The sequence below is a fragment of the Macaca fascicularis genome, chromosome 1, assembly GCF_037993035.2.
Source record: "Macaca fascicularis isolate 582-1 chromosome 1, T2T-MFA8v1.1".
In the NCBI taxonomy this organism is placed as follows: Eukaryota; Metazoa; Chordata; class Mammalia; order Primates; family Cercopithecidae; genus Macaca; species Macaca fascicularis.
This window is the reverse complement of record NC_088375.1, coordinates 199,369,672-199,393,842: the sequence shown is the minus strand read 5'-3', so window position 1 is coordinate 199,393,842 and position 24,171 is coordinate 199,369,672. Positions and strand designations below refer to the sequence as shown.

General features: G+C 52.8%; 1 protein-coding gene across 1 annotated transcript; it reads left to right on the top strand.

The window, feature by feature from the left end:
* The first annotated feature begins 250 nt into the window (after positions 1–250).
* TFAP2E (transcription factor AP-2 epsilon) lies at positions 251–23,346 on the top strand. Its single transcript, XM_015438500.4, has 7 exons — positions 251–541; positions 864–1,346; positions 1,902–1,953; positions 15,214–15,436; positions 16,777–16,895; positions 17,474–17,615; positions 22,149–23,346. The coding sequence occupies exons 1-7, from the start codon at positions 515–517 to the stop codon at positions 22,429–22,431; spliced, it is 1,329 nt and encodes a 442-aa protein (XP_015293986.2). The 5' UTR covers positions 251–514; the 3' UTR covers positions 22,432–23,346.
* Positions 23,347–24,171: the final 825 nt, after the last annotated feature.

Here is a 24,171-nt window from a genome sequence, read left to right as displayed (position 1 = left end):
GTCCCAGCCTCGAATCTTTCTGTTTCACTGCAGCTGCGAGCTGCGAGCCCAGAAGGTGGCTCAGATCAACGTGGGCTGAATTCACGCCCCCCACTCACCCTACCCAATCCCGCCAAAGCCATTGCCTCCCCTTTGGCGGCCACTGGGGTAAAGGGAGAGAACTGCCATAGCTTGTCCCTTTAATGCGCGCCCCCGGAGGCCCGGCGCGCCCCCGCCACTATAACTGGAGTGCATGGAGCAGGCTACGCTCAGAGGAGGAAGGGCGGGCGCTGGGCACCCGTTGACCGACTTTTCCAAGTGCGATCAGTGCCCGTCCGTCCTGCCTCCATGGACCCGCACCGGAACGGCCACCGCTGAGGACCCCACGCACACTAGGATCCCGGCTGGGTCGCACCCGGCTACCGCACCGTGACCCCCGCCGGCTGTGCGGGCTCCCCGCGCCTCTACCCGCAGCGCTCGCCGTCGGGCTAGGGCTCGGCTACCGCCACGCCTCGCGCCCCGCACTCACCACCCCATGCTGGTGCACACCTACTCTGCCATGGTGAGTAGTCTCGGGCCCGGGACATACTCGGCCGGGGGATCGGGGCGCCTGAGTGCTGGACTTTCCAACCCTCCTGCCCCGCGCCAACGAAATCTCAGAGGGAGGGGGCCGTAGGGACTCCGTCAGCTGAGAACGCTATGCGCAAGTGACCGCTGTCCCCAGCCTGAGGCTCCTGCGCTCGCGGGTGGCTGGGAAATAAACCTCCGGCCCTAGGAAGCGGGAGGGACGGCGGCTGGACCCTCCCGAGCTGAGGAGGAGCCTTGCGGGCTGGGGTCCTTTCAGCTGCCAGTGGATCACCTAACGCACACCTCTCCTTCCTCAGGAGCGCCCCGACGCGCTGGGCGCAGCGGCCGGCGGGGCCCGCCTGTCGTCTCTGCCCCAGGCGGCCTACGGGCCGGCGCCCCCGCTCTGCCACACGCCAGCCGCCGCAGCTGCCGCCGACTTCCAGCCGCCCTACTTCCCGCCGCCCTACCCGCAGCCACCGCTGCCCTACGGTCAGGCGCCCGACGCAGCCGCAGCCTTTCCCCACCTGGCAGGGGACCCGTATGGCGGCCTGGCGCCCCTGGCGCAGCCGCAGCCTCCTCAGGCCGCTTGGACAGCGCCCCGCGCAGCCGCCCGCGCCCACGAGGAGCCACCCGGCTTGCTGGCACCGCCCGCCCGCGCCCTGGGCCTTGACCCGCGCCGTGACTACGCCGCCGCTGTGCCCCGGCTCCTGCACAGCCTGGTTGACGGCGCGCACGGCCTGGCAGACGCGCCGCTCGGCCTTCCGGGGCTGGCGGCGGCCCCCGGTCTGGAGGACCTGCAGGTGAGACCTGAGGGTTCCGGGATTGGTTGGGACTGGCCGCGGTGGTTTACTACCATGGCTGGAGGCAGAAGGTGACAAATGCAGGAACCCGACTTTTCTCCCAGCTCGCCACATCTCACTGGTGACTCCGAGGATGCGTCCCACCTCCTGCGTTAGACATTGCCTGGCCATCAAGGCTGTCTGGCACTGAGTCCGCCAGCAGTGCCTGGGTGGCAGCAACCCTCAGCAGGGACCGAATCACTTCTTTTCTCCCCGCTGGGCCGTTGAGCCACGTATGGCATCCATGGGGCAGCCTGCACCTGGGGCGAAGAGAGACATAGTAGTTACCAGTCTAAGGTTCAAAATTTCCTTTTTGCATTGCACGGTGAGATGCCCAGGGCTCCAGCTCCGTGCCTGGACATGGCGATTCCTGGGCCTGCCTGTCGCCGCCCCAAGCGAAGGTGGTGCGCATTGCAGGGAGAAGACAGGGGCCTGGGGTGGCAGGGGCTTGGGAAACCATGGGCGCCTAGGGCGCGAGGCCTATGCGCCCTCACCGCCACCCTCTGCTATTTGCAGGCGACGGATGAGCTGGGAATGAGCCTTCTAGACCAGTCCGTGATCAAGAAAGGTAAGGAATGGTGTGTATCTGTCAGGGCAGAGCCGGGCAAGATGGTGCAGGCCCTGGGTGCATAGATCCATTTTCTTCACCGGCCATGCCTCCTATGTGTCGCCAGGCTGGGTGTCCACCAGGCAGTCTTCCTGGCCCAGCCAGCGGTTAGGCAGAGGTGCGGGCTTGGTGAGTTTGCCCAGCACCCTGCGGCCTGGGGTGGGCCTGAGCGGGTCAGCCTTCACTGGGCTGCAGCACTGGGAGCCTGGCCTCTCCCCGCCAAGGAGGAGGGCACTCTTGTGGATCTGGAGTTGATTTGCGGAACAAGTTAAACCACTTCCCTGTTTCCCTAAAAGGTGGGAATGGAAGTGCTGTTCCCACGGAGCTGGGGAAATGATTTTCACTTTACAGAGCCTTAGCATTTCGGAGCCTGGCAGGCACTTTCTTCCCTTTCCTTCCCCTTCCTTCCCGGCAGGGCCTTGGAGGCCTCTGGGGGAATTTTCTTTCTGTGGGAGTCTCTTGCAGCATTTAGACTTAGGGGAGCTGGTGTGTGAATACTGTGTGTTAGGGTGTATGCACCTGAGTCAGGGCCTACCTGCTCCTGGGTGTCTGTGTCTATGTGAGTTCAGGGTCCCCTGCGTGTCCGAAATGTTCCCTTCATGGGTGTCCTAGTATTTCTTGGAGTGTGTGTCTGTTTCTGTGAATGTGTTTGTGAGGTGTGTCTCTGTGTGCTGGTTGCATTTCTCTGCATGTGGGGATCTCAATGTGTGCAGTATCTCTGTTGTGTCCTGCACTTTGTTCTTTGGTAATCTGAGGATTTCCAAGCATGCGAGGGCCCTCTCTGTGTATATACAGGAGTATTTGTGTGACTCCTGGCATTAGTAAAATCCAGGGACCTTTTCTGGCCTGAGGACCAAGTTCTGGCCATGCCAGGGGAAGGTGAGAGACAGACAAAAAGAGAGGGACAGCCAGAAAGGAGCAGAGACTCAGAGGGACCCAGGCATTGGGCAGCAGCCTCCTTACCTTTGGGGCAGGTGCGGGAAAGAATTCAGAGATGCACATGAGCCTGCGGTGCTCCAGGCAGGCACTGCTCCCAAAGGATTTGGCTCGAGTTGTTTTTCAAACGAGTGAATTCAAGCCTGGGCTCTATTTGCCCTCCACTTGTTCTCAGGGGAGGCCAGGGTGGAAGTGGTGGTGGCAGGGCTGGGGCTGGACTTCCAGGAGCTGGGGCTGAGTTACCAGGAGCTGGGGGTTGGCTGGATGGCCTGGAGTGTGTAGGGGGGAAGATGAGGCAACAGGGCAGGAAGTTGGGGGGGGTGGAATTGGGGCTGTGTCCTGTGTCTCTTGGAACTGGGGGCTTGGGAAAGACACTAGGAAGCGGGCTGCAGCGCGCCTCTGCTGGTGGGGCCTGGTTGGCTTACTGGACAGCGCCTTTCTTGACCCCTGAAGAAAGAGATCCGTCTGCAGTGGGCAAAAGCCTGCCTGGACTTCCTGGCCACCAGAAATATGAGCATGGTGGTGGTCCCCAGTTCCCTACGCACGCTTGGGCTCAAGAGACTAGGAGTCTAGGTTCACTGACTCCCTGAGAAAGGCTAAGACCCTGCATTTTAGAAAGGTGCTTGGGGATCTCCGCCCTGCGCAAGGGTAGAAGGATCAGCTGGTGCTCTGAGCACTTTAACCCGGAACCCGGTCCAAAGCCGAGACAGGAGACTGGATGTGAGGCCTTCCCAGGGCCAGTTTCTCTCAAACAAGACTACTACATCCTGGGGGTGAGCCGAAATCCTCCAAAGCAGTGCAAAGAACACAAGGAGAGTCCGAACATCCCGGGTGCGGCGCGCTGGCTCCCTGGAGCGGGGCCGGGCGGGGCCGCGCCGACTAGCGTGCCCAACCGCGGGACCCCAGCGCCAGCGGGACCCCAGCGCCAGCGGGACCCCAGCGCCAGCGGGACCCCAGCGCCAGCGGGACCCCAGCGCCAGCGGGAGTGGGGCAGAGTGGAGCGAGTGGAGCGCCGGCGACCTGAGCGGAGACTGCGCCCTGGACGCCTCAGCCTAGACGTCGAGTTACAGCCCGCGGCGCTGCAGCAAAGGGGAAGGGGCATCAACCGGGCACAGCTGGATCCGGAGGTCGTGACCCAGGGGGAAGCGTGGGCGGGCGACCTAGGGCAGGCGGCGAGGCCCGTGGGCTCCTTGCTCCCTGGAGCCGCCCCTCCCCACACCCGCCCTCGGCGCCCCCGGCAGTTTTCACCTTGGCCCTCCTCGGTCACTGCGGGACTCGGAGTCGCCGCCAGCCCCGTGGGGAGTGAATTAGCGCCCTCCTTCGTCCTCTGCCCTTCCGACAGCACGCGGAACCCCTGTCCTGTCCCACAGACCTTCGGCGTCCGCCGAGTGCGGTACTGGAGCCTGCCCCGCCAGGGCCCTGGAATCAGAGAAAGTCGCTCTTTGGCCACCAGAAGCGTCGGATCCCTGCAGTGCCCTCAGCCTGGGCGGGAGGGGCGGCTGTGTCGCTGAAGGTTGGGGTACTTGGTGCTAAAGGGAGGCAGCTGCAGCCTCAGCCCCACCCCAGAAGCGGCCTTCACATCCCCGCAGTGGGGGTTCTCGGGCTTCGACTCGGCCAGTGCCGCCAGGAGCACGCAGGGCCCAGACTTGGGCTGCAAAAGCTTCGCTGACTGCAGGCGAGTGTCCGGGAGGGGCGGCCAGGCGAAGCCCCGGCTTCTTACCACACACTTCCGGGTCGCCCGCCAGTTGCACCCGCGATATTGGGCAGGAGATGGCGGGACTGAGGCTGACCCTAGGCAAATAAGGGAGCCCTCCATTTCCTGCCCACATTTGTCACCTCCAGTTTTGCAACTTATCCCAGAGACACAGAAAGCAAGCAGGACTGGTGGGGAGACGGAACTTAACAAGAATATTTTCCAGCCGAGAAGGGCAGTGAGCAGGGGCTGTACGGGCCGCGGAAAGAGCTCAGAGGAGGCGCGGTGAGTGCCCGAGGTTAGGTGAGCACCTAGATGAGAGACAGTTGAACCGGGCTCAGGAGGTGCTTAGTGGATGTTTGTTGAATGAACGAGCAATGGGTTTTGAAGTCTGAGTGCACTGAAAGAGGGGGTGTGTAAAAAGGGCTACTTTCATCACACAGGACACTGCATGTGCAAATGCCCTCCCTGTGGAAAAGCCAGACAGGTTAAAAAGGTTACAAACAAATTAGCCGGGCAAGGTGGTGCACGCCTATGGTCCCAGCTACTCGGGAGGCTGAGCCAGGAGAATCGCTTGAACCCGGGAGGCGGAGATTGCGGTGAGCCAAGATCGCGTCACTGCACTCCAGCCTGGCCACAGAGCGAGATTCTGTCTCCAAAAAAAAAAAAAAAGTTACAAACCGTGTGTGGGTTTCAGGCTATACAATCAGAGCTGGAGGGGAGTGGTCAAGGATGAGAACTGAGATGGATCCCTCATTCCCTCTGCAGGAGAGTGGGTGGTTACCTACTTGAGGGTGAGGAATCCCGCTCCTCAGGCTCAGCTGTCCAATCTCAGGGGATCTCTAGGACAGGAGCTGATGTAAACAGTAGCCCTCTTCCCTGCTGTCTTTGGCCCTGGAGAAGGAGGAGGAAGCTGGGGAGGGTCTCCACCTCCCAGAGAATCTCTAAGCAGCCAGGATATGGGTGAGATGAGTGAGATACTGACCTCTGGGACAGAATTTGAGAGGGTGCCAAAAAACTCAGTAATCAAGATAAATAGGCCAGGCACCGTGGCTCATACCTGTAATCCCAGTACTTTCGGAGGCTGGATCACTTGAGGTCAAGAGTTCGAGACCAGCCTAGCCAACATGGTGAAACCCCGTCTCTACTAAAAATACAAAAATTAGCTGGGTAGGGTGGCAGGCACCTGTAATCCCAGCTACTCCGGAGGCTGAGGCAGGAGAATTGCTTGACCCAGGAGGCAGAGGTTGCAGTGAGCCGAGATCATGCCTTTGCACTCCAGCCTGGGCAACAGAGTGAGACTATCTCAAAAAAAAAAAAAAAAAAAAAAAAAAGGCTGGGCAGCATGGTGGCTCACACCCTGCTGTAATCCCAGCACTTTGGGAGGCTGAGGTGGGTGGATTACCTGAGGTCTGGGATTCAAGACCAGCCTGGCCGATATGGTGAAACCCCGTCTGTACTGAAAATACAAAAATTAGCTGGGTAGGGTGGCAGGCACCTGTAATCCCAGTTACTCCGGAGGCTGAGGCAGGAGAATCACTTGAACCCAAGGGGTGGAGGTTGCAGTGAGCCAAGATCATGCCATTGCACTCCAGCCTGGACAACAAGAGCGAAACTCTGTCTCAAAAAAATATTTATTTATTTATTTTTTTTGAGACACAGTTTTACTTTCTCGCCCAGGTTGGGGTGGAGCACCACGATCTCAGCTCACTGCAACCTCTGCCTCCCAGATTCTTGTACCTCAGCCTCCCAAATAGCTGGGATTACAGGTACCCGCCACCACGCCCAGCTAATTTTTTTATTTTTAGTAGAGGTGGGGTTTCACCATATTGGCCAGGTTGGTCTCGAACTCCTGACCTCAAGTGACCTGCTCACTTCAGCCTCCCAAAGTGCTGGGATTATAGGCATGAGCCACCACGCTTGGCTTTTTAAATGAAAATAGTGTAAAAATCCATGATAAACAAAATATCAAAAATTTACAGAATCTGAACTTGCACTTCCACAACCCTTTCTCACTTGCCTCCCAGGCTACTGTCTGCCCCAGAAAGCAACTTTAAAAATGTGCAGATAGAGTTTGGACTTTACCTGAAAACGGTGGGAGCTATGGACAATCTTGGAGCACGGGAGTGAAGGATAGAAATTATATTTAAAAGAAACCCTGGGCCGGGCCCAGTGGCTTATGCCTGTAATCCCAGCACTTTGGGAGGCCGAGGCAGGTGGATCACCTGAGGTCAGGAGTTTGAGACCAGCCTGACCAACATGGTGAAATCCCGTCTCTACTAAAAATACAAAAATTAGCTGGGCATTGGTGGTGCACACACACCTGTAGTCCCAGCTACTCAGGAGGTTGAGACAGGAAAATCGCTTGAACCCAGGAGGCGGAGGTTGCAGTGAGCCAAGATCGCGCCATTGCACTCCAGCCTGTGCGACAAGAGCAAAACTCCGTCTTAAAAAAAAAGAAAGAAACCCTCCGGCAGTTGATGAGAAGGAAACGTAGTCAGCAGGTCCCAGCAGGGGAGATGAGGAAACTCTAGGGAGGACATTTGCACATGTCATGCCCCAGTGTAGGCTGGGGAGCAGGTCACTTCCCCTCCCATCTACCTTCCTCTTGCTCCAACCCCTTCAAGCTTTGGACCAGTGGTACCCTAAGTGTAGTGTAAGCAACCACATGCATCAGGACCCCCAGGAGATCCTTGTTAAAAATGCAAATTTCTTGGGCACCACCCCACATTGATTGCATGAGAACCCTGGAAGTATGGCCCTGGAGCTTGCATTTTTTAACTGATTTATTGAGGTAAAATTTACATACCTAAAATTTACACATTGTAAGAATTTAATTTGATGATTTTTAGTAAATGTAGAGTTGTGTAACCATTACCACAATTCATTTTGAGGCATTTCTGTCATTCCCAGAAGTTCCCATTTGTAGCTAATCCCCATTCTCACCCCAAGCCTTAGGCCACTACTGATCTGCTTTCTGTCCGTAAATTTGCATATTCTGGACATGTTCTATAAATATAATATATAAATATGCAGACTTTTGCATCAAGCTCCTTTTGCTTAGCATAATGTTTTTGAGGCTCGCCCCAAACATTATACTAAGTAAAAGAAGCAGCAATAAAAAGAAACAAACTATTATCAGCAGCTTGTTTCTTTTTCTTGCTGCGTAGTATGCCATTGTATGGGTGTAACATATTTTGTTTATCCGTTGGTCAGTTGACAGGTACTTGGGCTGTTTCCACTTTTTAGCTGTCTTGAATAATGTTGCTGTGAACATTCACATACATGCCTTAGTGTAGACATATATTTTTAGTGCTTTTGAGTAAATTCCTAGGAGTGGAATTGCTGGATTATATGGTCGGTTTAGGTTTAATTTTTAAGAAACTGTCAAGCTGTTTTCTAAAGTGGCTGTATTATTTTGCATTCTCACCAGCAATGTGTGAGGGTTCCACTTTTCCACATCCTACACTCAGAATTGTCTTTTTTTTTTTTTTTTTTTTTGGAGACGGAGTTTCACTGCCCAGGCTGGAGTGCAATGATGCGTTCTCAGCTCACCGCAACCTCTGCCTCCTGAGTTCAAGTGATTCTCCTGCCTCAGCCTCCCGAGTAGCTGGGATTACAGGCATGCTTCACCACGCCCGGCTAATTTTGTATTTTTAGTAGAGAGGGGGTTTCTCCATGTTGGTCAGGCTGGTCCTGAACTCCTGACCTCAGGTGACCCACCCACCTTGGCCTCCCAAAATGCTGGGATTACAGGCATGAACCACCGCGCCTGGCCTTTTTTATTTATTGTTTTGAGACCGAGTGTCGCTCTGTCACCCAGGCTGGAGTGCAGTGGCACAATCTTGGCTCACTGCAACTTCTGCCTCATGGGTTCAAGTGATTCTCCTGCCTCAGTCTCCCCAGCAGCTAGGATTACAGGCACGCACCACCACATCCGGCTAATTTTTGTATTTTTAGTAGAGACGGGGTTTCACCATGTTGGCCAGGCTGGCTGGTCTCGAACTCCTGACCTCATGATCCATCCACCTCGGCCTCCCAAAGTGCTGGGATTACAGGCATGAACCACTGTGCCTGGCCCCTGTCTTTTTTATTATAACCATCAAGTAGTATCTCAGTATAGTTTTAATTTGCATTTTCCTAATGACTAATAATGTTAAGAACTTTTTCATGTACTTATTAACCATTCATCTCTCATTTTTAGTGAAATGTCTATTTACATATTTGGACCATTTTCTATTTAGGTTGCTATCTTATTGTTGAGTTATAAGAGTTCTTTATATAATATATTCTGAATACAGTCCTTTATCAGATAGATGATTTGAAAATATTTTCTTTCAGTTTGTGGCTTATCTTTTTCTTCTCTATTTTTAAATTTTTAATTTTGTTTTACATTTTAAAAAATTATTATTATTATTATTTTTTCATAGAAACAGGGTCCCGCTACGTTGCCCAGGCTGGTCTCGAAGTCCTGGCTCAAGTGATCTTCCTGCCTTGGCCTCTCTAAGTGCTGGGGTTACAGGTGTGAGCAACTGCTCATAGCCTCTTTTTTTTTTTTTTAATTAAACATTTTTTTAGAGATAGGTCTCACTATGTTGTCCAAGCTGGAGTTTGGTGGCTATTTACAGGCAAGATCATAGCACACTGCAACCTCGAACTCCTGAATGCAAGTGGTCCCCCTGCCTGAGCCTGTCAAGTAACTGGGACTACATCTTCATGCTACCACACCATGCTATTTTCTTAATACTATCTTTTGAGGTGCAAAAGTTTTAGACTTTGATGAAGTCCAATTTATCATCATTTTCCTTCCTTCCTTCCTTCCTTCCTTCCTTCCTTCCTTCCTTCCTTCCTTCCTTCCTTCCTTCCTTCCTTCCTCTTTCTCTCTTTCTCTCTTTCTTTCCCACTCTCGCTCTGTCGCCCAGGCTGGAGTGCAGTGGCGCTGTCTTGGCTCACTGCAACCTCCACCTCCTGGGTTCAAGGGATTCTCCTGCCTCAGCCTCCAGAGTAGCTGGGATTACATGTGAGCACCACCATGCTAGGCTAATTTTTGTATTTTTAGTAGAAACAGGGTTTCACCATGTTAGCCAAGCTGTTCAAAACTCCCGACCTCAGGTGATTGCCTGCCTCGGCCTCCCAAAGTGCTGGGATTCCAGGAGTCAGACACCATGCCCGGCCTATCATTTTCTTTTTTGTTTGTTTGTTTTTGTTTTCGTTTTTGTTTTTTTGAGACGGAGTCTCGCTCTGTCGCCCAGGTGGAGGGCAGTGGCGTGATCTCGGCTCATTGCAACCTCCGCCTCCCAGGTTCAAGCGATTCTCCTGCCTCAGCCTCCGGAGTAGCTGGGACTACAGGCACCCACCACCATGCCCAGCTAATTTTTGTAATTTTAGTAAAGATGGGGTATCACCATGTTAACCAGGATTGTCTCGATCTCATGACCTCGTGATCCGCCCTCCTTGGTCGGCCTCCCAAAGTGCTGGGATTAGAGGCGTGAGCCACCGCGCCGGGCCCCATCATTTTCTTTTATGGGCCTTGCTTTTGGTGTTGTATCTAGGAACTCTTTGCCCAACCTGAGGTCGCGAAGATTTTTCTCCTAAGTTTTCTGTTGTTGTTGTTGTTGTTTTTTGTATTTTTAGTAGAGATGGGGTTTTGCCATGTTAGCCAGACTGGTCTCAAACTCCTGACCTCAAATGATCTGCCCGCCTTGCCTCCCAAAGTGCTGGGATTATAGGTGTGAGCCACGACGCCTGGCCTCCTATGTTTTTTCTAGAAAAAACTTGCAATTTTAACAAGCCTTCTGGGAGAGTCTGTTGCACACTTCCCTAGGTTCTGAAGTCAGACCATATCTACCACCTGTGGACAGAGTGCCTTGTCTGACAGGTTGAATAACTGGGAGCTCTTGTGTCTGCAGGAATGTGTGTGTGTGTCTGTGTGTGTGTTAATGGCTTCTGCATCTGTGACCAGCAGGACACCATTAGATCACTTCAGCTTCAGGAGTCACCACAGGGAATCCTGTCCTGTGCGTGTCGGAGACAAACTTTAGTGTCTCCGCTTTGCCTTCTGTGCTAGTTTAATTCCTGCCTCCATCACTGCCCCTTCCCTGACCCATCTGCTTCCCTAACCGTGGATTCCATTCCTCTTGCCACTTAAAAGGGAAGAGGCTCTGAGAAAAAAAGGGACAGGTAGGGGAAGCAGCAAGGTCTGTCACTCATATACACAAACACATGAGCAATGTCATGTCTGCCCTTATATCTAGCAGCACCTATGTTTGCATAAATCTGGCATCAACAGGAGAAAGCACTTGCAAATATCCATATGCAGGCTACCACATCCCTCCACACTCCAGCTCATCCTCATTGCTGTATTTATCACAAGGGCATACAGTTTTTGTATATTCACCCTTTTTTATTTTTATTTTTTTGAGATGGAGTTTCGCTCTGTCATCCAGACTGGAGTGCAGTGGCGCAATCATAGCTCACTGCTGCCTCAAACCGCGCCCAATCATTCTGTGGCCTCAGCCTCCCGAGCAGCTGGGACTATGGGCACATGCCACCCTTCCTGGCTAACTTAAAAAATAATTTTTTTGTAGAGATGAGGTCTCATTATGTTGCCCAGGCTTGTCTCGAACTTCTGGGCTCAAGTGAGCCTCCTGCCTCAGTTTCCCAAAGTGTTGGGATTACAGGTGTGAGTTACCATGCTCAGCCAGCCAAGGCCCTAGGTTTTAATAGAAGTCGGATGGAGAAGGCTGCTCATCCTGTTTCTCCGACCCCTACTTCTGGTGAGGGGTGATGGGAGGGAAGACAGTTACTTTGCCCTTCTTTTTATTTTTAATTTATCAATTTGTAAGTTTTTGGTTTTGTTTTTGTTTTTGAGACAGGGTTTCACTGTGTCACCCAGGCTGGTGTGGTCAGCTCACTGCAACCTCTGCCTCTTGGGCTCAAGCAATCCTCCTATCTCAGCCTCCACAGTAGTTGGGACTGCAGGTGTGTGCAACCATGCCTGGCTAATTTTTGTATTTTTTGTAGAGACAAGGTCTTACTGTATTACCCAGGCTGGTCTCGAACTCCTGGGCTCAAGCAAACCTCAGCCTCCCAAAGTGCTGGGATTACAGGTGTGAGCCACTGTGCCTGGCCCAATTTGTAGTTTTATTTGTTTAAAGTCAAGCTCGAGGTATAATTTTTTAATACATGCAGTATAGTTCAGTTTGGGTTCCCAGGGCCCTTGCATCATTAGTTTATTTCACATTCACTCATGGCCACCTGTGCCAAGACCCTGCCCTCGACACACTCATTCTTGGTAGGGAAGACAGCCGTGGAAACAGACCAGGAAGATTCAGTGCGGTAAGGCCAGGGATGGGGGTGAGAGGGAGCTGGGGGGCAGGAGAGGGAAGCTCTGCACAGGGGATGATGCCTAAACTCAGTAGAGTGGAGAAGGACCCCTGAGAACCAAAGGAGCACTGTGGGGCTCAAAGAGCTCACAGCCTGGGAGTCACCACATCCCAGGAGGCACTTTACACTCGTTCCATTGGCCTGTGCTGGGTTTTTAAATCTTTGAATCATTGCCAATGCTTAAAAATCCAGAGAGTTCACATAAAAATCCAGAATCCTAGTTTCAAAAACCAGCAAAACAAAACAAAACCACAAACAAACCAGGAGCTCTGTGTCCTACTTGGCAGGACTTCGCATAAGGTGCCCCTCCAGCCTGCCAACCTCCCCCACAGCCCACTTACTATGTTACCTGTTGAGCCCCTCCTCCCTTGAAGCCTGGAGCTGTGCTGTCCACCAAGGTGGCCACTAGCTACGTGTAGCTCTTGAGCACCCAAAATGTGACTAGTCTGAATTTAGATATGCTTAAGCATAAAATGTCCATTGAATTTTGAAAACTAATTTCAAGCAATGTAAAATATCTCACTAATAATTTTAAAAATATTGATTACATGTTGAAATGATTCTATTTTTTATGTACTGGGATAAACAAAATATACTAAAATGTTACATATTATTTACTATTATATTGATTAAAATTAACCTCACATGTTTCTTTTTACTGTTTAAAAATGTGGGCCAGTCCTGGTGGCTCACCCCTTTAATTCCAGCACTTTGGGAGGCCAAGGCAGGCGGGCGGATAGCTTGAGTCTAGGAGTTCAAGACCAATCTGGGCGACATGGTGAAACCCCATCTCTATGAAACCCACAAAAATTACCCAGGCATGGTGGCACGCACCTGTAGTCCCAGCAACTTGGAAGGTTAAGGTGGGAGGATCGCTTGAGTCTGGGAGGTGGTGGTTGCAGTGAACTGTGATTGTACCACTGTACTCCAGCCTGGGCAACAGAGCAAGACCCTGTCTCAAAAAAAAAAAAAAAAAAAGGTGCACACTAGGAAATGTAAATGTATACATGTGGCTCACATTATATTTCCCTTGGTCGCTTGGGTCTAGAGCCCAACAGACAAATGGGGACTCAGCAAGAGGGGCAGGCAGAGCCAGAACACAAGGCAGGGTGAAGGAGGCCATTGTAACATGATGGTTAAAGCTGTAAACTTTGGAGTCAGTGCTGAGAGTTCAGGGTTCATTTCTGCTCCTTACTTGCTGTCCCACTTTAATGTCTTTGAACTTTCAGCACGTGGCCCTCATTGACAGGTGACATTTTGTCCAGCTCTGGAGCTGGGATTTGAGTCTCAGGGAACTGACCGGGCTCTAATGAGTTTTAGGATGAGTTTTCAGCTGCAGAATGATGCATCCAGACGGAAAGATCCCTCTGGACTGGAGCAGGGAGACCAGAGCAAGGTCTGTGGAGAAATTCACGTGGGAAGTGAACCTGTGTCTGTGAGCATGCAGAGGAGTGGCCACATCCAAGGCATATAAAGAAATGAAAGTCACAGGATGGGCAGGGGTGGGAGAAAAAAAAAAGAAAGCTGTAGGATCTAGTGATGTATGGGATGTAGTGATGGACGGGATGTGGTGATGGATGGGATGATGTGGTGGGGGAGAGGGTTGCAGAGGGTATTACAGAGGTTTCTGGCTGGGCTGCTGGGTTGGGGTGGGGAGGTTTATCCAGAGAGGGAGAGACGAGACGTTCTGCCAGGCTTGGGATCAAGCTAGCCTTTCCTACTTTTGTATTCCTCAGGCCTGGCACCATTCTTGGCATGCAAGTGCTCAGCCAATATTGCCAAGAGGCTGGAAGGCTAAGAGCACCGCCTTTGAGACTGCAGTCTTGGGTTTGCTACTGGTTCTCCGTCTACCAGCTGTGTGATCTCAGGCATATTACTTCACCTCTCTGAACATCAGTCCCCTCATCTGTAAAATGGGAATAGTGATAAGGGTAGCCCCTTGTGGGTTGTTCCAAGGACTGAGTGGGTTTATCTATGGGACCTCACAGCAGTGAGTGCTCAGTAGCTGTTAGTCCCAGATTCCACACTCGAGCCTGATGCACACATGAGGCCTTGTCTACCAAGGCTCTCACCTCCTTAAAGGAAGAGAGGGCCAAAAGATTCCGCTAAAGAAGCAAGTGCTTCAATATTCTCCCTTCCCCCGAGGCTAAGCAAGAGGATGGAGGTTAGACTGCAGGAAGAACTTCCTTTCTCTTATAGCCAATAATGTCTAAGTGAATTTTAGAAAATCAACTTCTGGCCAGGTGTGGTGGCTCATGCCTGTAATCCCAGCACTTTGGGAGGCCAAGGTAGGTGGATCACGAGGTCAGGAGTTTGAGACCAGCCTGGCCAATATGGTGAAACCCCATCACTACTAAAAATACAGAAATTAGCCAGGCATGGTGATGAGCACCTATAGTCCCAGCTACTCAGGAGGCTGAGGCAGAAGAATTGCTTGAACCTGGGAGGCGGAGGTTGCAGCAGCAAGCTGAGATTACACCACTGCACTCCAGCCTGGTGACAGCTAGACTCCATCTCAAAAAAAAAAGAAAAAAAAAGAAAAAAATTAACTTCTCAAATTCCCTTCTCTGGTCTTCAGACAATTAGCAGATAATTAGGGAATGTTTGGGGAGGGGGTATAGGGCCTATCTCCTGGTCTCCTTTAGCATTCGCAGAGTGACTTGGCAGGAAGAGAGGGCCAGGGCTGAAGGCATTAATAGCGCAATAACCTCCCCGGCCCAGGGATGTGGAGCCCACAGTCTCCAGGCCCCTCATTGATGCAGGGGTGGGGTGGGAGGGTGGGGAGGAAAGACGTGGGAATCACGGGTGGGAAGAGGGAATCTGGGGACTCCCTGTGATTGCCCAGCCCTGGCTTGGCCCTGCTGCAGGGCCCCAGGGGTCCTGCCTCCAGCTCACACTCATATCCTTACATCCAAGTCCCTCTCTGATGGCATCTGCTAAAACACCAAGATTCTGCTGGAGCTGTTTGAGTTTAAGATAGGACCAGCTTGGTTCAGTGAGGGGGACACAGATTTAAGAACCAGACAGCTCGGAGCTCAGTCTCCGAGTTCACATCCATCAGTTGAGGGAACTTGGACGAGTCACTTTCATCTCACCGTGCCTCCGTTTCTCCCTTCATAAAGCAAGGATACCAGACCCTCCCTCGAGTGGGGCTGTGTGCGATGGTCGCTGGCTCAGTGTTTCCCTCTCCCTGCTCTTCTCCACAGTGCCCATCCCCTCCAAAGCTAGCAGCCTCTCAGCCCTCTCCTTGGCCAAAGACAGCCTGGTGGGCGGCATCACGAATCCTGGTGAGGTCTTCTGCTCTGTGCCCGGCCGGCTTTCACTGCTCAGCTCAACGTCCAAGTACAAAGTGACGGTGGGGGAGGTGCAGCGGCGACTCTCACCTCCTGAGTGCCTCAACGCCTCCCTCCTGGGGGGTGTCCTCCGCAGGTAGGAAGGCCAGCCCTCGATTCCCCACCTGGCTGGATCCCTGGCCTCTTCAGGCCTTCTCAGGGCATCAGAGAGGAGGCCAGTCTCACCTAGCCCCCCTGCCTCAGTCTCCCTGGGAGGGGAGGCCCTGGGGACTCTGGATTGTGCATGCTATGGGGGCCGGCCCAGGTCCTTGGTGGCCGCCACGTGTCTGTGGGTCTGGGGTGGGGAAGTGGGCAGAGAAAGAAGCCTGGGCACAGAGAAGGGATGGAGAACTCATCCACACTGGTCAGGACGAGACTGGGTCTGGGGAAGAGAGAGGGCCATCCTCAACCCCCTTCCAGGAAGTGAACCCCAGGACCCAAGGCCCATTCTGCGCAGCAGCATAGGCCCTGTGTGTTTTGGGGTGTGGGGCATGGTAGTCCATGGTTCGTCTTCCTAGACCTGTGTCTCTTTCTCTCTGTGCATGTCCTTGTGCCTGGGAAGGGTATTTCTGCTTCAGGGCCGTGATCTTGGATGAGTCTGAGGATGGTGTGGACGTGTGTGTGTGTGTGCATGTGTCTATAGTAGCGGATGGCCAGGAGCGTGTTTCCATGAGTGTGAGTATCCTGTGTTTCTTCTAGTGGGATGTGTGGCCTAGAGTGTGTCCTGCTGTGTGTGTGTGTGTGTGTGTGTATGATTGCCTGTGCATCTGGAGCTAGTCACATGGATGTTTGGCCATCTGGTGTGTGGGAGTGGCATTTGTGCAGCCATAGGGGATATCTCCTTACTCGTAGCATCTTGGCGGATCTCTGTGAGTCCCTGAGTGTCTGTACCTGTGTTCCTGGGACCCTGACTTGGTGTGATCCTGTGTCTCTGTGTCCCTAGGTGTCTGAGTCTGTGTCTCTGCATATGTCTGTCTCTACTGGTTCTACGTGTCTCTCTTCTTTCACGTGTGTGTGTGTGTGTGAGTCCCCAGGTGGCTGTACCTGTGTCTCCCCATGTGTCTCTCTTTCTGTATGTCACTGCGCGTCTCTACATATAGGTCTGTGTATCCCCGGGTAGCTGTGTGTGGCCATCTGGTGTGCTAAAGATCCCAGGATGCCCCACCCTGGCTGCCCCTGCTGTTGAGAGGACTAGAGTGAACTGAAGGGCTCCTGGAGCTGGGTGCTGGCCCCCCACCTCTGTCTTGGCTGCAAAACCATGGGAGATTAGGAAGAGGTTGCGCCCTTGCTGAAAGAGACCCCAGAGCATCCCCAGGACCAGACCCAAACCTCAACAGGGGCTGGTGGAGGCAACAAGGCCCTTTGGCGGTGACTTGGCCTCCACGCGTTTCTCTTGTCTTCACAGTTGTACGTCTGTCTCTCTCTGTGCATGTCAAGGGCCAAGTCCAAAAATGGGGGCCGGTGTTTGCGGGAACGGTTAGAGAAGATTGGACTCAACCTGCCAGCTGGCCGTCGCAAGGCTGCCAACGTGACGCTGCTGACTTCGCTAGTGGAAGGTGAGTGAGGCCTGAAGGTGGGCATGGGAGTGGCTGTGAGGGCAAGTGAGTTGTCTGGTGTGACTGTCTCTAATGCAGGAGGGTGTGTTGAGTGGTGAGTGTATCCGTGTAAGTGTTGCAGTATCTGTGTGCATGCTCTCTGTCATGTGGAAGGCTTGTTTGTGATTTCTTTGTGTAGTCTTTGTACATGTGTGCATGCATGTGCAATGGAGACCTTGCAGTGTGCGTGTATGTGTGCGTGGGTGTGGATGTGTGGGTGTGAGTGTGTCAGTGGGGAGTAGCCAGTGTTTGGATGTGGTAAAGTGATGAAGGGGGTCACAGCCCCCTCCCCTGGAGGTTGGTGCCTCTGGAATACATGGTGGGCCCAGCTCCCATCTCTGAGCTCAGAGCCCAACCCTAATGGCCCCAAGGGAGGGCAATGGAATCGGGGCTGGAGCCGGGCTGGGAAGGAAAGTCAGAGGGGGCATCTACAGAGGCAGGATGGAGCAGGATCCTCCTGGCCAAGGGGTCAGAGGTTCAAAGCTGTGTTCCAGGCGCAGAGGTACACCTGGCAGTAGTGACAGCTCCCCTCCCCCCAGGAGAGGCCGTGCACCTGGCCCGAGACTTCGGTTACGTCTGTGAGACGGAGTTCCCAGCTAAGGCAGCCGCCGAGTACCTGTGCCGACAGCATGCTGACCCGGGGGAGCTGCACAGCCGCAAGAGCATGCTGCTGGCCGCCAAGTGAGTGAGGGCACCACGCACAGGCACACGTGGCTGCCATGCACAGACAGACATGTATGGGCACAATGGACACCACTGTGTACACGGGCAGTGGGCACACACAAGTATGTGCATGCCACTGTGTACATCAGCAGTGAGCACACACATACATGCGTGCCACTGTGCACACGAGCACTGAGCACACACACATACCTGCACGCCACTGTGCACACGAGCAGTGAGCACACACACGCACCTGCGCGCCGCTGTGCACACGAGCAGTGAGCACACACACGCACCTGCGCGCCGCTGTGCACACGAGCAGTGAGCACACACACGCACCTGCGCGCCGCTGTGCACACGAGCAGTGAGCACACACACGCACCTGCGCGCCGCTGTGCACACGAGCAGTGAGCACACACACGCACCTGCGCGCCGCTGTGCACACGAGCAGTGAGCACACACACGCACCTGCGCGCCGCTGTGCACACGAGCGCTGAGCACACACACGCACCTGCGCGCCGCTGTGCACACGAGCAGTGAGCACACACACGCACCTGCGCGCCGCTGTGCACACGAGCAGTGAGCACACACACGTACCTGCGCGCCGCTGTGCACACGAGCGCTGAGCACACACACGCACCTGCGCGCCGCTGTGTACACGAGCAGTGAGCACACACACGCACCTGCGTGCCGCTGTGTACGTGAGCAGTGAGCACACACACGCACCTGCGCGCCGCTGTGCACACGAGCGCTGAGCACACACACGCACCTGCGTGCCGCTGTGTACGTGAGCAGTGAGCACACACACGCACCTGCGTGCCGCTGTGTACGTGAGCAGTGAGCACACACATGTACCTGCGCGCCGCTGTTTACATGAGCACTGAGCACACACACGCATGTGCGGCCCATGTGGCACCACACATGGGCACCTAGGCTCCCTGCTTGGGCTATCCTGGGCACATGTGTGCATGCCACATGGGCACACTTGGGCGCCACATATGGGTAATATTTGTGCATCATGGTTATCATACTCAGGCATACATGAACACTCCTCACAAGCTCCTGGAGCACACATGGACACTACATGTGAACATATCTGGGTTCCATGCATCAAGAACAGTGGTGTCACATACTGGCTCACACAGACTCACACATGGGTCCTACACCCACATACACTCCCAGGACACCACCAGCCCCAGTCCCCATCGCAGGTGTGAGGCTCCCTCTTCTAGCCTTGCCCATCAACCCTCTGCTCCAGTGATGTCCATCAGGCCACCAAGTCACGCCTGACTGCTCTGCAAGTCCCTTTGTGCCTCCCTCACCACCGTTCACATGCTGCCTCCTCTACTCAGGTCTTCATCTCACTCCCAGACCTTCACCCTAGCGTCTCCCTGGTCCCAACCTCCCTGCACGTGTATCTGCTCCCCCGCACAAGCATCTTCAACGGTTCCCGCTGCATTGATTTTCAAACTAGGTCTGCGAGGGCACCTCAGGGCCTGTTTAACAAACTAGCATTCCATTAAGATTTAGTTTTGTTTTTGTTTTTGTTTTTGTTTTGAGACGGAGTCTCGCTCTGTCACCCAGGCTGGAGTGCAGTGGCCGGATCTTGGCTCACTGCAAGCTCCGCCTCCCGGGTTTAGGCCATTCTCCTGCCTCAGCCTCCCGAGTAGCTGGGACTACAGGCACCCGCCACCTCACCCGGCTAGTTTTTTGTATTTTTTAGTAGAGACGGGGTTTCACCGTGTTAGCCAGGATGGTCTCGATCTCCTGACCTCGTGATCCGCCCGTCTTGGCCTCCGAAAGTGCTGGGATTACAGGCTCGAGCCACCGCACCTGGCCTGTTTTTGTTTTTTGAGATGGAGTTTCACTCTTGTTTCCCAGACTGGAGTGCAATGGTGCGATCTCAGCTCACTGCAACCTCCGCCTCCCGGGTTCAAGCAATTCTCCTGCCTTAGCCTCCTCAGTAGCTGGGATCATAGGCCCCTGCCACCAGGACCAGCTAATTTTTTGTATTTTAAGTAGAGACGGGGTTTCACCATGTTGGCCAGGCTGGTCTGGAACTCCTGGCCTCAGGTGATCCACCCGCCTTGGCCTCCCAAAGTTCTGGAATTACAGGCGTGAACCACCGTGCCTGGCGGTAAGATTTAGTTTTTCAGGCCAGGCAAGGTGGCTCACATCTGTAATCCCAGCACTTTGAGAGGCTGAGGCTGGCGGATTGCTTGAGCCCAGGAATTGGAGACTAGCCTGGGCAACATGGTGAAACCTGGTCTCTACTAAAAATACAACAATTGGCTAGGTGTGGTGGTGCACTCCTGTAGTCCCAGCTACTTGGGAGGCTGAGATGAGAGGATCACCTGAGTCTGGGACGTCGAGACTGCAGTAAGCCATGATTGCATCAATGCACTCTAGCCTGCATGACATAGTGAGACAGTCTCAAAAAAAAAAAGGCAAAAGATTTAGTTCTTCCAAAAGAGTTCTTATCTTAGTCTATTTGGACAGCTATAACAAAATACCATAAACTGGGTGCTTATAAACAACAGAAATTTTTATTTATTTATTTATTTATTGAGACAGAATCTTGTTCTGTTGCCCAGGCTGGAGCGCAGTGGTGCAATCTCAGCCCACTGCAACTTCCGGCTCCTGGGTTCAAGCAATTCTCCTGCCTGAGCCTCCTGAGTAGCTGGGATCACAGGTGCCTACCGCCACATCTGGTTAATTTTTGTATTTTTAGTAGAGGTTTCACCATGTTGGCCAGACTGGTCTTGAACTCCTGACCTCAGGTGATCCACCGCCTCAGGCTCCCTGAGTGCTTGGATTACAGGTGTGAGCCACCGCGTCCGGCCAGCAAGAGAAATTTATTTTTCGTAGTCCTGGAGGCTGGGAAATTCAAGGTCAAGGCAGATTCCGTGTTGGGTGAGGGCCTGCTTTCTGGCTCATAGACAGCACCTTGCTGTGTGGCCTCACATTGTAGAAGGGAGAATGGGTTTCTCTCTGACTTCTTTTATAATAAGGGCATTAATCCCATTCATGATGGCTCCACCTCCATGACCTAATCACCTCCTAAAGGCCTCACCTCCTAATACTATCACCTAGGGGGGTAGTATTTCAACATATGAATTCTGGGGAACGTAAGCATTCACACTTTGGCAGTCCCACTGCAAGAAAAGACAGAGAGAGGAGGGGGATAGAGAAAGAAAGAAAGAGAGAGAGGCTGGGTGCAGTGACTTATGCCTGTAATCCCAGCACTTTGGGAAGCTGAGGTGATCAGATTGCTTGAGCCCAGGAGTTCAAGGCCAGCCTGGGCAACTTGGCAAAACCCCATCTGCACTAAAAATATTAGCCAGGAGTGATTGTGCGCACCTGTAGTCCCAGCTACTCGGGAGGCTGAGGTTGAGACTGCAGTGAGCTGGGATCGTGCCACTGCACTCCAGCCTGGGTGACAGAGCAAGACCTTATCTCAAAAAAATTTAAAAAAAGGAAAAGAGAGAGAGAAATCTGAGAACTACCAATTGGTAGGCTAAAGTTCAGACTCTTTTGAGGGCCCCACAGTCTGGCCCACACAAACTCCACCCACTCCTGGCAACCCTGTCCTCACATCCTTGGGTTTGCCTGTTTCCAGCTTGGAACATCCAGTCCTCCCACCTAACGCAGTCCTTCAAACTGACAACTCCACCGTCCTGCCTTTGAGGCTTTCCTCAAGTCCCCAAGGCAGAAGAGGAAGCACAGACTCCTGGGACTGCCAAATGGAGAGACCTCTGAGGCTGCTCATACTGTCACTGGAGAAACATACCTAGGGTGGGGCTCACGTGCTCACTAATCAGCTCACTCATCAAGCACTTCGTGGGCCTCAGTCCTGTGTAAGATACTGGCTGGCTTTCATGGTGACACGAAGATGAATGATGAGTGATCCTCTTGCCTGAGCCATACACAGGATGCACAAAGGAATGAATAATGAATGGCTGCAAACTAGAGCTAGGTTCAGATCCCAGCTTGGTCACCTTGACAGGTCATCCAACCTGTCTGAAACCAGTTTTCTTGTCCATATGATGGGGATAATAATAGTATAGACTTGTTTGTGAAGATTAAGTAAGATGATGCAGACAGTGTGCTTGGCACAGCATCCAGGCTTCAATTATATTCACTGCTAGTTATTATTTCCGGCAGATTCTGGATTGTTTCCTAAGAGCTTCAAAGACAAAGTTCTGTGAAGCATTGGGTGTTTGGGGTGGGAGAGGGAATCAAGGAAAGTTTCCTATATAAGGTAGTAAGTAGCTGAGCTGCACTTTGAATGTGGGCCGGACATCCAAAAAAGAAAGATTATAGGGTAATCGACGTGTGTTGTTTATTAGCTGTGTGATACTGGGCTAGTCACATGACTTCTCTGAACCTTAGTTACCTTTTCTGTGAAAAACAGTATGTTCATCATTTTGCAGACTGTTGGGAGAGTCAGCAATAGTGTGGCTAATGTCTGTAAAATGCCTAGCATGTAGTAGGTCCTTCTCTGGGCTCAGACTTTTGTCCTCCAACCTCTGGCCCTCCTTCTCCTACCAGGCAGATCTGCAAGGAGTTTGCAGACTTGATGGCTCAGGACCGCTCACCGCTGGGCAACAGCCGCCCGGCACTCATCCTGGAGCCCGGAGTGCAGAGCTGCTTGACACACTTTAGCCTCATCACCCATGGCTTCGGTGGGCCTGCCATCTGTGCTGCCCTCACTGCCTTCCAGAACTACTTGTTGGAGTCACTCAAGGGGCTGGACAAGATGTTTCTAAGCAGTGTGGGCAGTGGGCACGGTGAAACCAAGGCTTCGGAGAAAGATGCCAAGCATCGGAAGTAACTGCTTCTCCCACCCCATCCCTAAGGGGCTCCCAGGCCCTGAAACAGGCACTTAGCTCCTGGGGGTGGGCCTGAAAGGACTGAAAGGTGGGATTAGAGTCAGGCCAGAAAGAGAACATTCATCCAGAGATCCCAGAGTCGGGGATCTGGCTTGGAGTAAGGGAGGGTGGCCTCTCTGTGGTGGTGTGTTGCTAAGTTAAGGGCCCAGGTATTTGTCTCATGTGTGCAATTTTCTGACCTTTGATGGTTGAGAAGGGTTTGAACAGAAAATTGACATGAAAAGGTCTGGCTCATGGGGCAGAGCCCTTTCCATTAGGGTGCCTGGGTGGCCGTGGGTGCTTCTAGAGGCCAAAGCCTTTGTGTTTTTCACTGGTGGCAGAAGGGAAATTGATAAATCAGAGGTGCTACTGAGGAGTTGGTGCCCCTCATTCCAGAGTCTCCTACCCCCAGAAAAGGGGTGCTGGAAGGAGGAGGCCCCAGTGGACTCTTTGTACCCCTCCTACTCTTGGAAAGAAGTGGGCAGGAGGGGTCCTCAAGGAACAAAGAAGATAAAGCACAAATTGCAGAACTTGAATCCAGGCTGCTCATCACAGTCCTGTTGCTGTCTGTCCTATTTATTTATGTATGTTGTAATTAAATTTGAAATTTAAAAATGTCCAGTGCAACTTACTTATCCCAGTGAGTTGGGGATTCATTTCACTGTTTTCTGGCCATGCACTGATATGGCCAGCTGGACCAGAAGGGAGAGGGTGTTTTTGCTCACAAAGGGCTGTGGGTGGGTTGGGAGGGAAGAAAGGTGTGTCAGGTGCCCTGTGGTTGTCGCTGGGATCTTGTATTTGTGGTTCTTTTGCCCCTGCAGTTGATGTACCTCCCCATCTCCCCATCTCTCATTCTCTTAATAAAACCTTTCATTGGATATGAAGCCCTCCCTGTCCTTCTTTAGCCCAGGCCTGGATTTGCCTCCAAAGAGGGCAATGTCACTGGGGAGAGGAAGGGCCTGGGAATTGGGCAGAGGGTAGGGTGGGAAGGGACCCCTAAGGGGATGGAGGGGACTGGGGGCCCCTCTGTGTGAGAGGAGGTACAGATGTTGGTCTGACATGTCAGTGTGGCTGTTAGTTGCCGTGTCTGTATGTGTGTGTGTGTCAAGTGAATACTGTATGTGTATTCCTGGGACTTGGTGGGCTGGTGGGTGCATCTGTCGGTTTGGCTATTGGGGGTACAGATTTGTTACCATGCCCGTTGGTGCTGATGTGTATGTGTCAGTGGGAATGCTGGTGACTGTGTGTGTCTGTCAGGCCAAAGCTCATCCAACTCTCGTTTTGAGGATTTCACTCTTCAATCATCTTTTGTGTCCTGTATCGTCAGTGTCTCCCTCTCTACGGGATCATTACTGGATCACCCCCCAGAGTACAAATGTTCTAGGATCTCTTACCTTACAAAACATAAATCCTTTCTCCATTTCTCTATTTCCTTTGCAGTTAAAGTTCTTGAAAGATTGCTACACCTCTACCTCCATTTCTTCACCTCTAATTTCCTCTTCAATCTGTTTTCCCGACCAGTCTGCTGACGTCCACTCAGCATGGTCATCACAACGTCAAATCTCAAGGCCTTTTTTTCTGGATTTAACAGCAGCAGTCAGTGGATACGGCTGACCACTTGCTCTTTTCTGCAACTCTGTTTCCTCTGTGGCTCCTAACTGCTGGTTTCCTGTGACCTCACTGGTCCCAATTCTGTCTTCTTA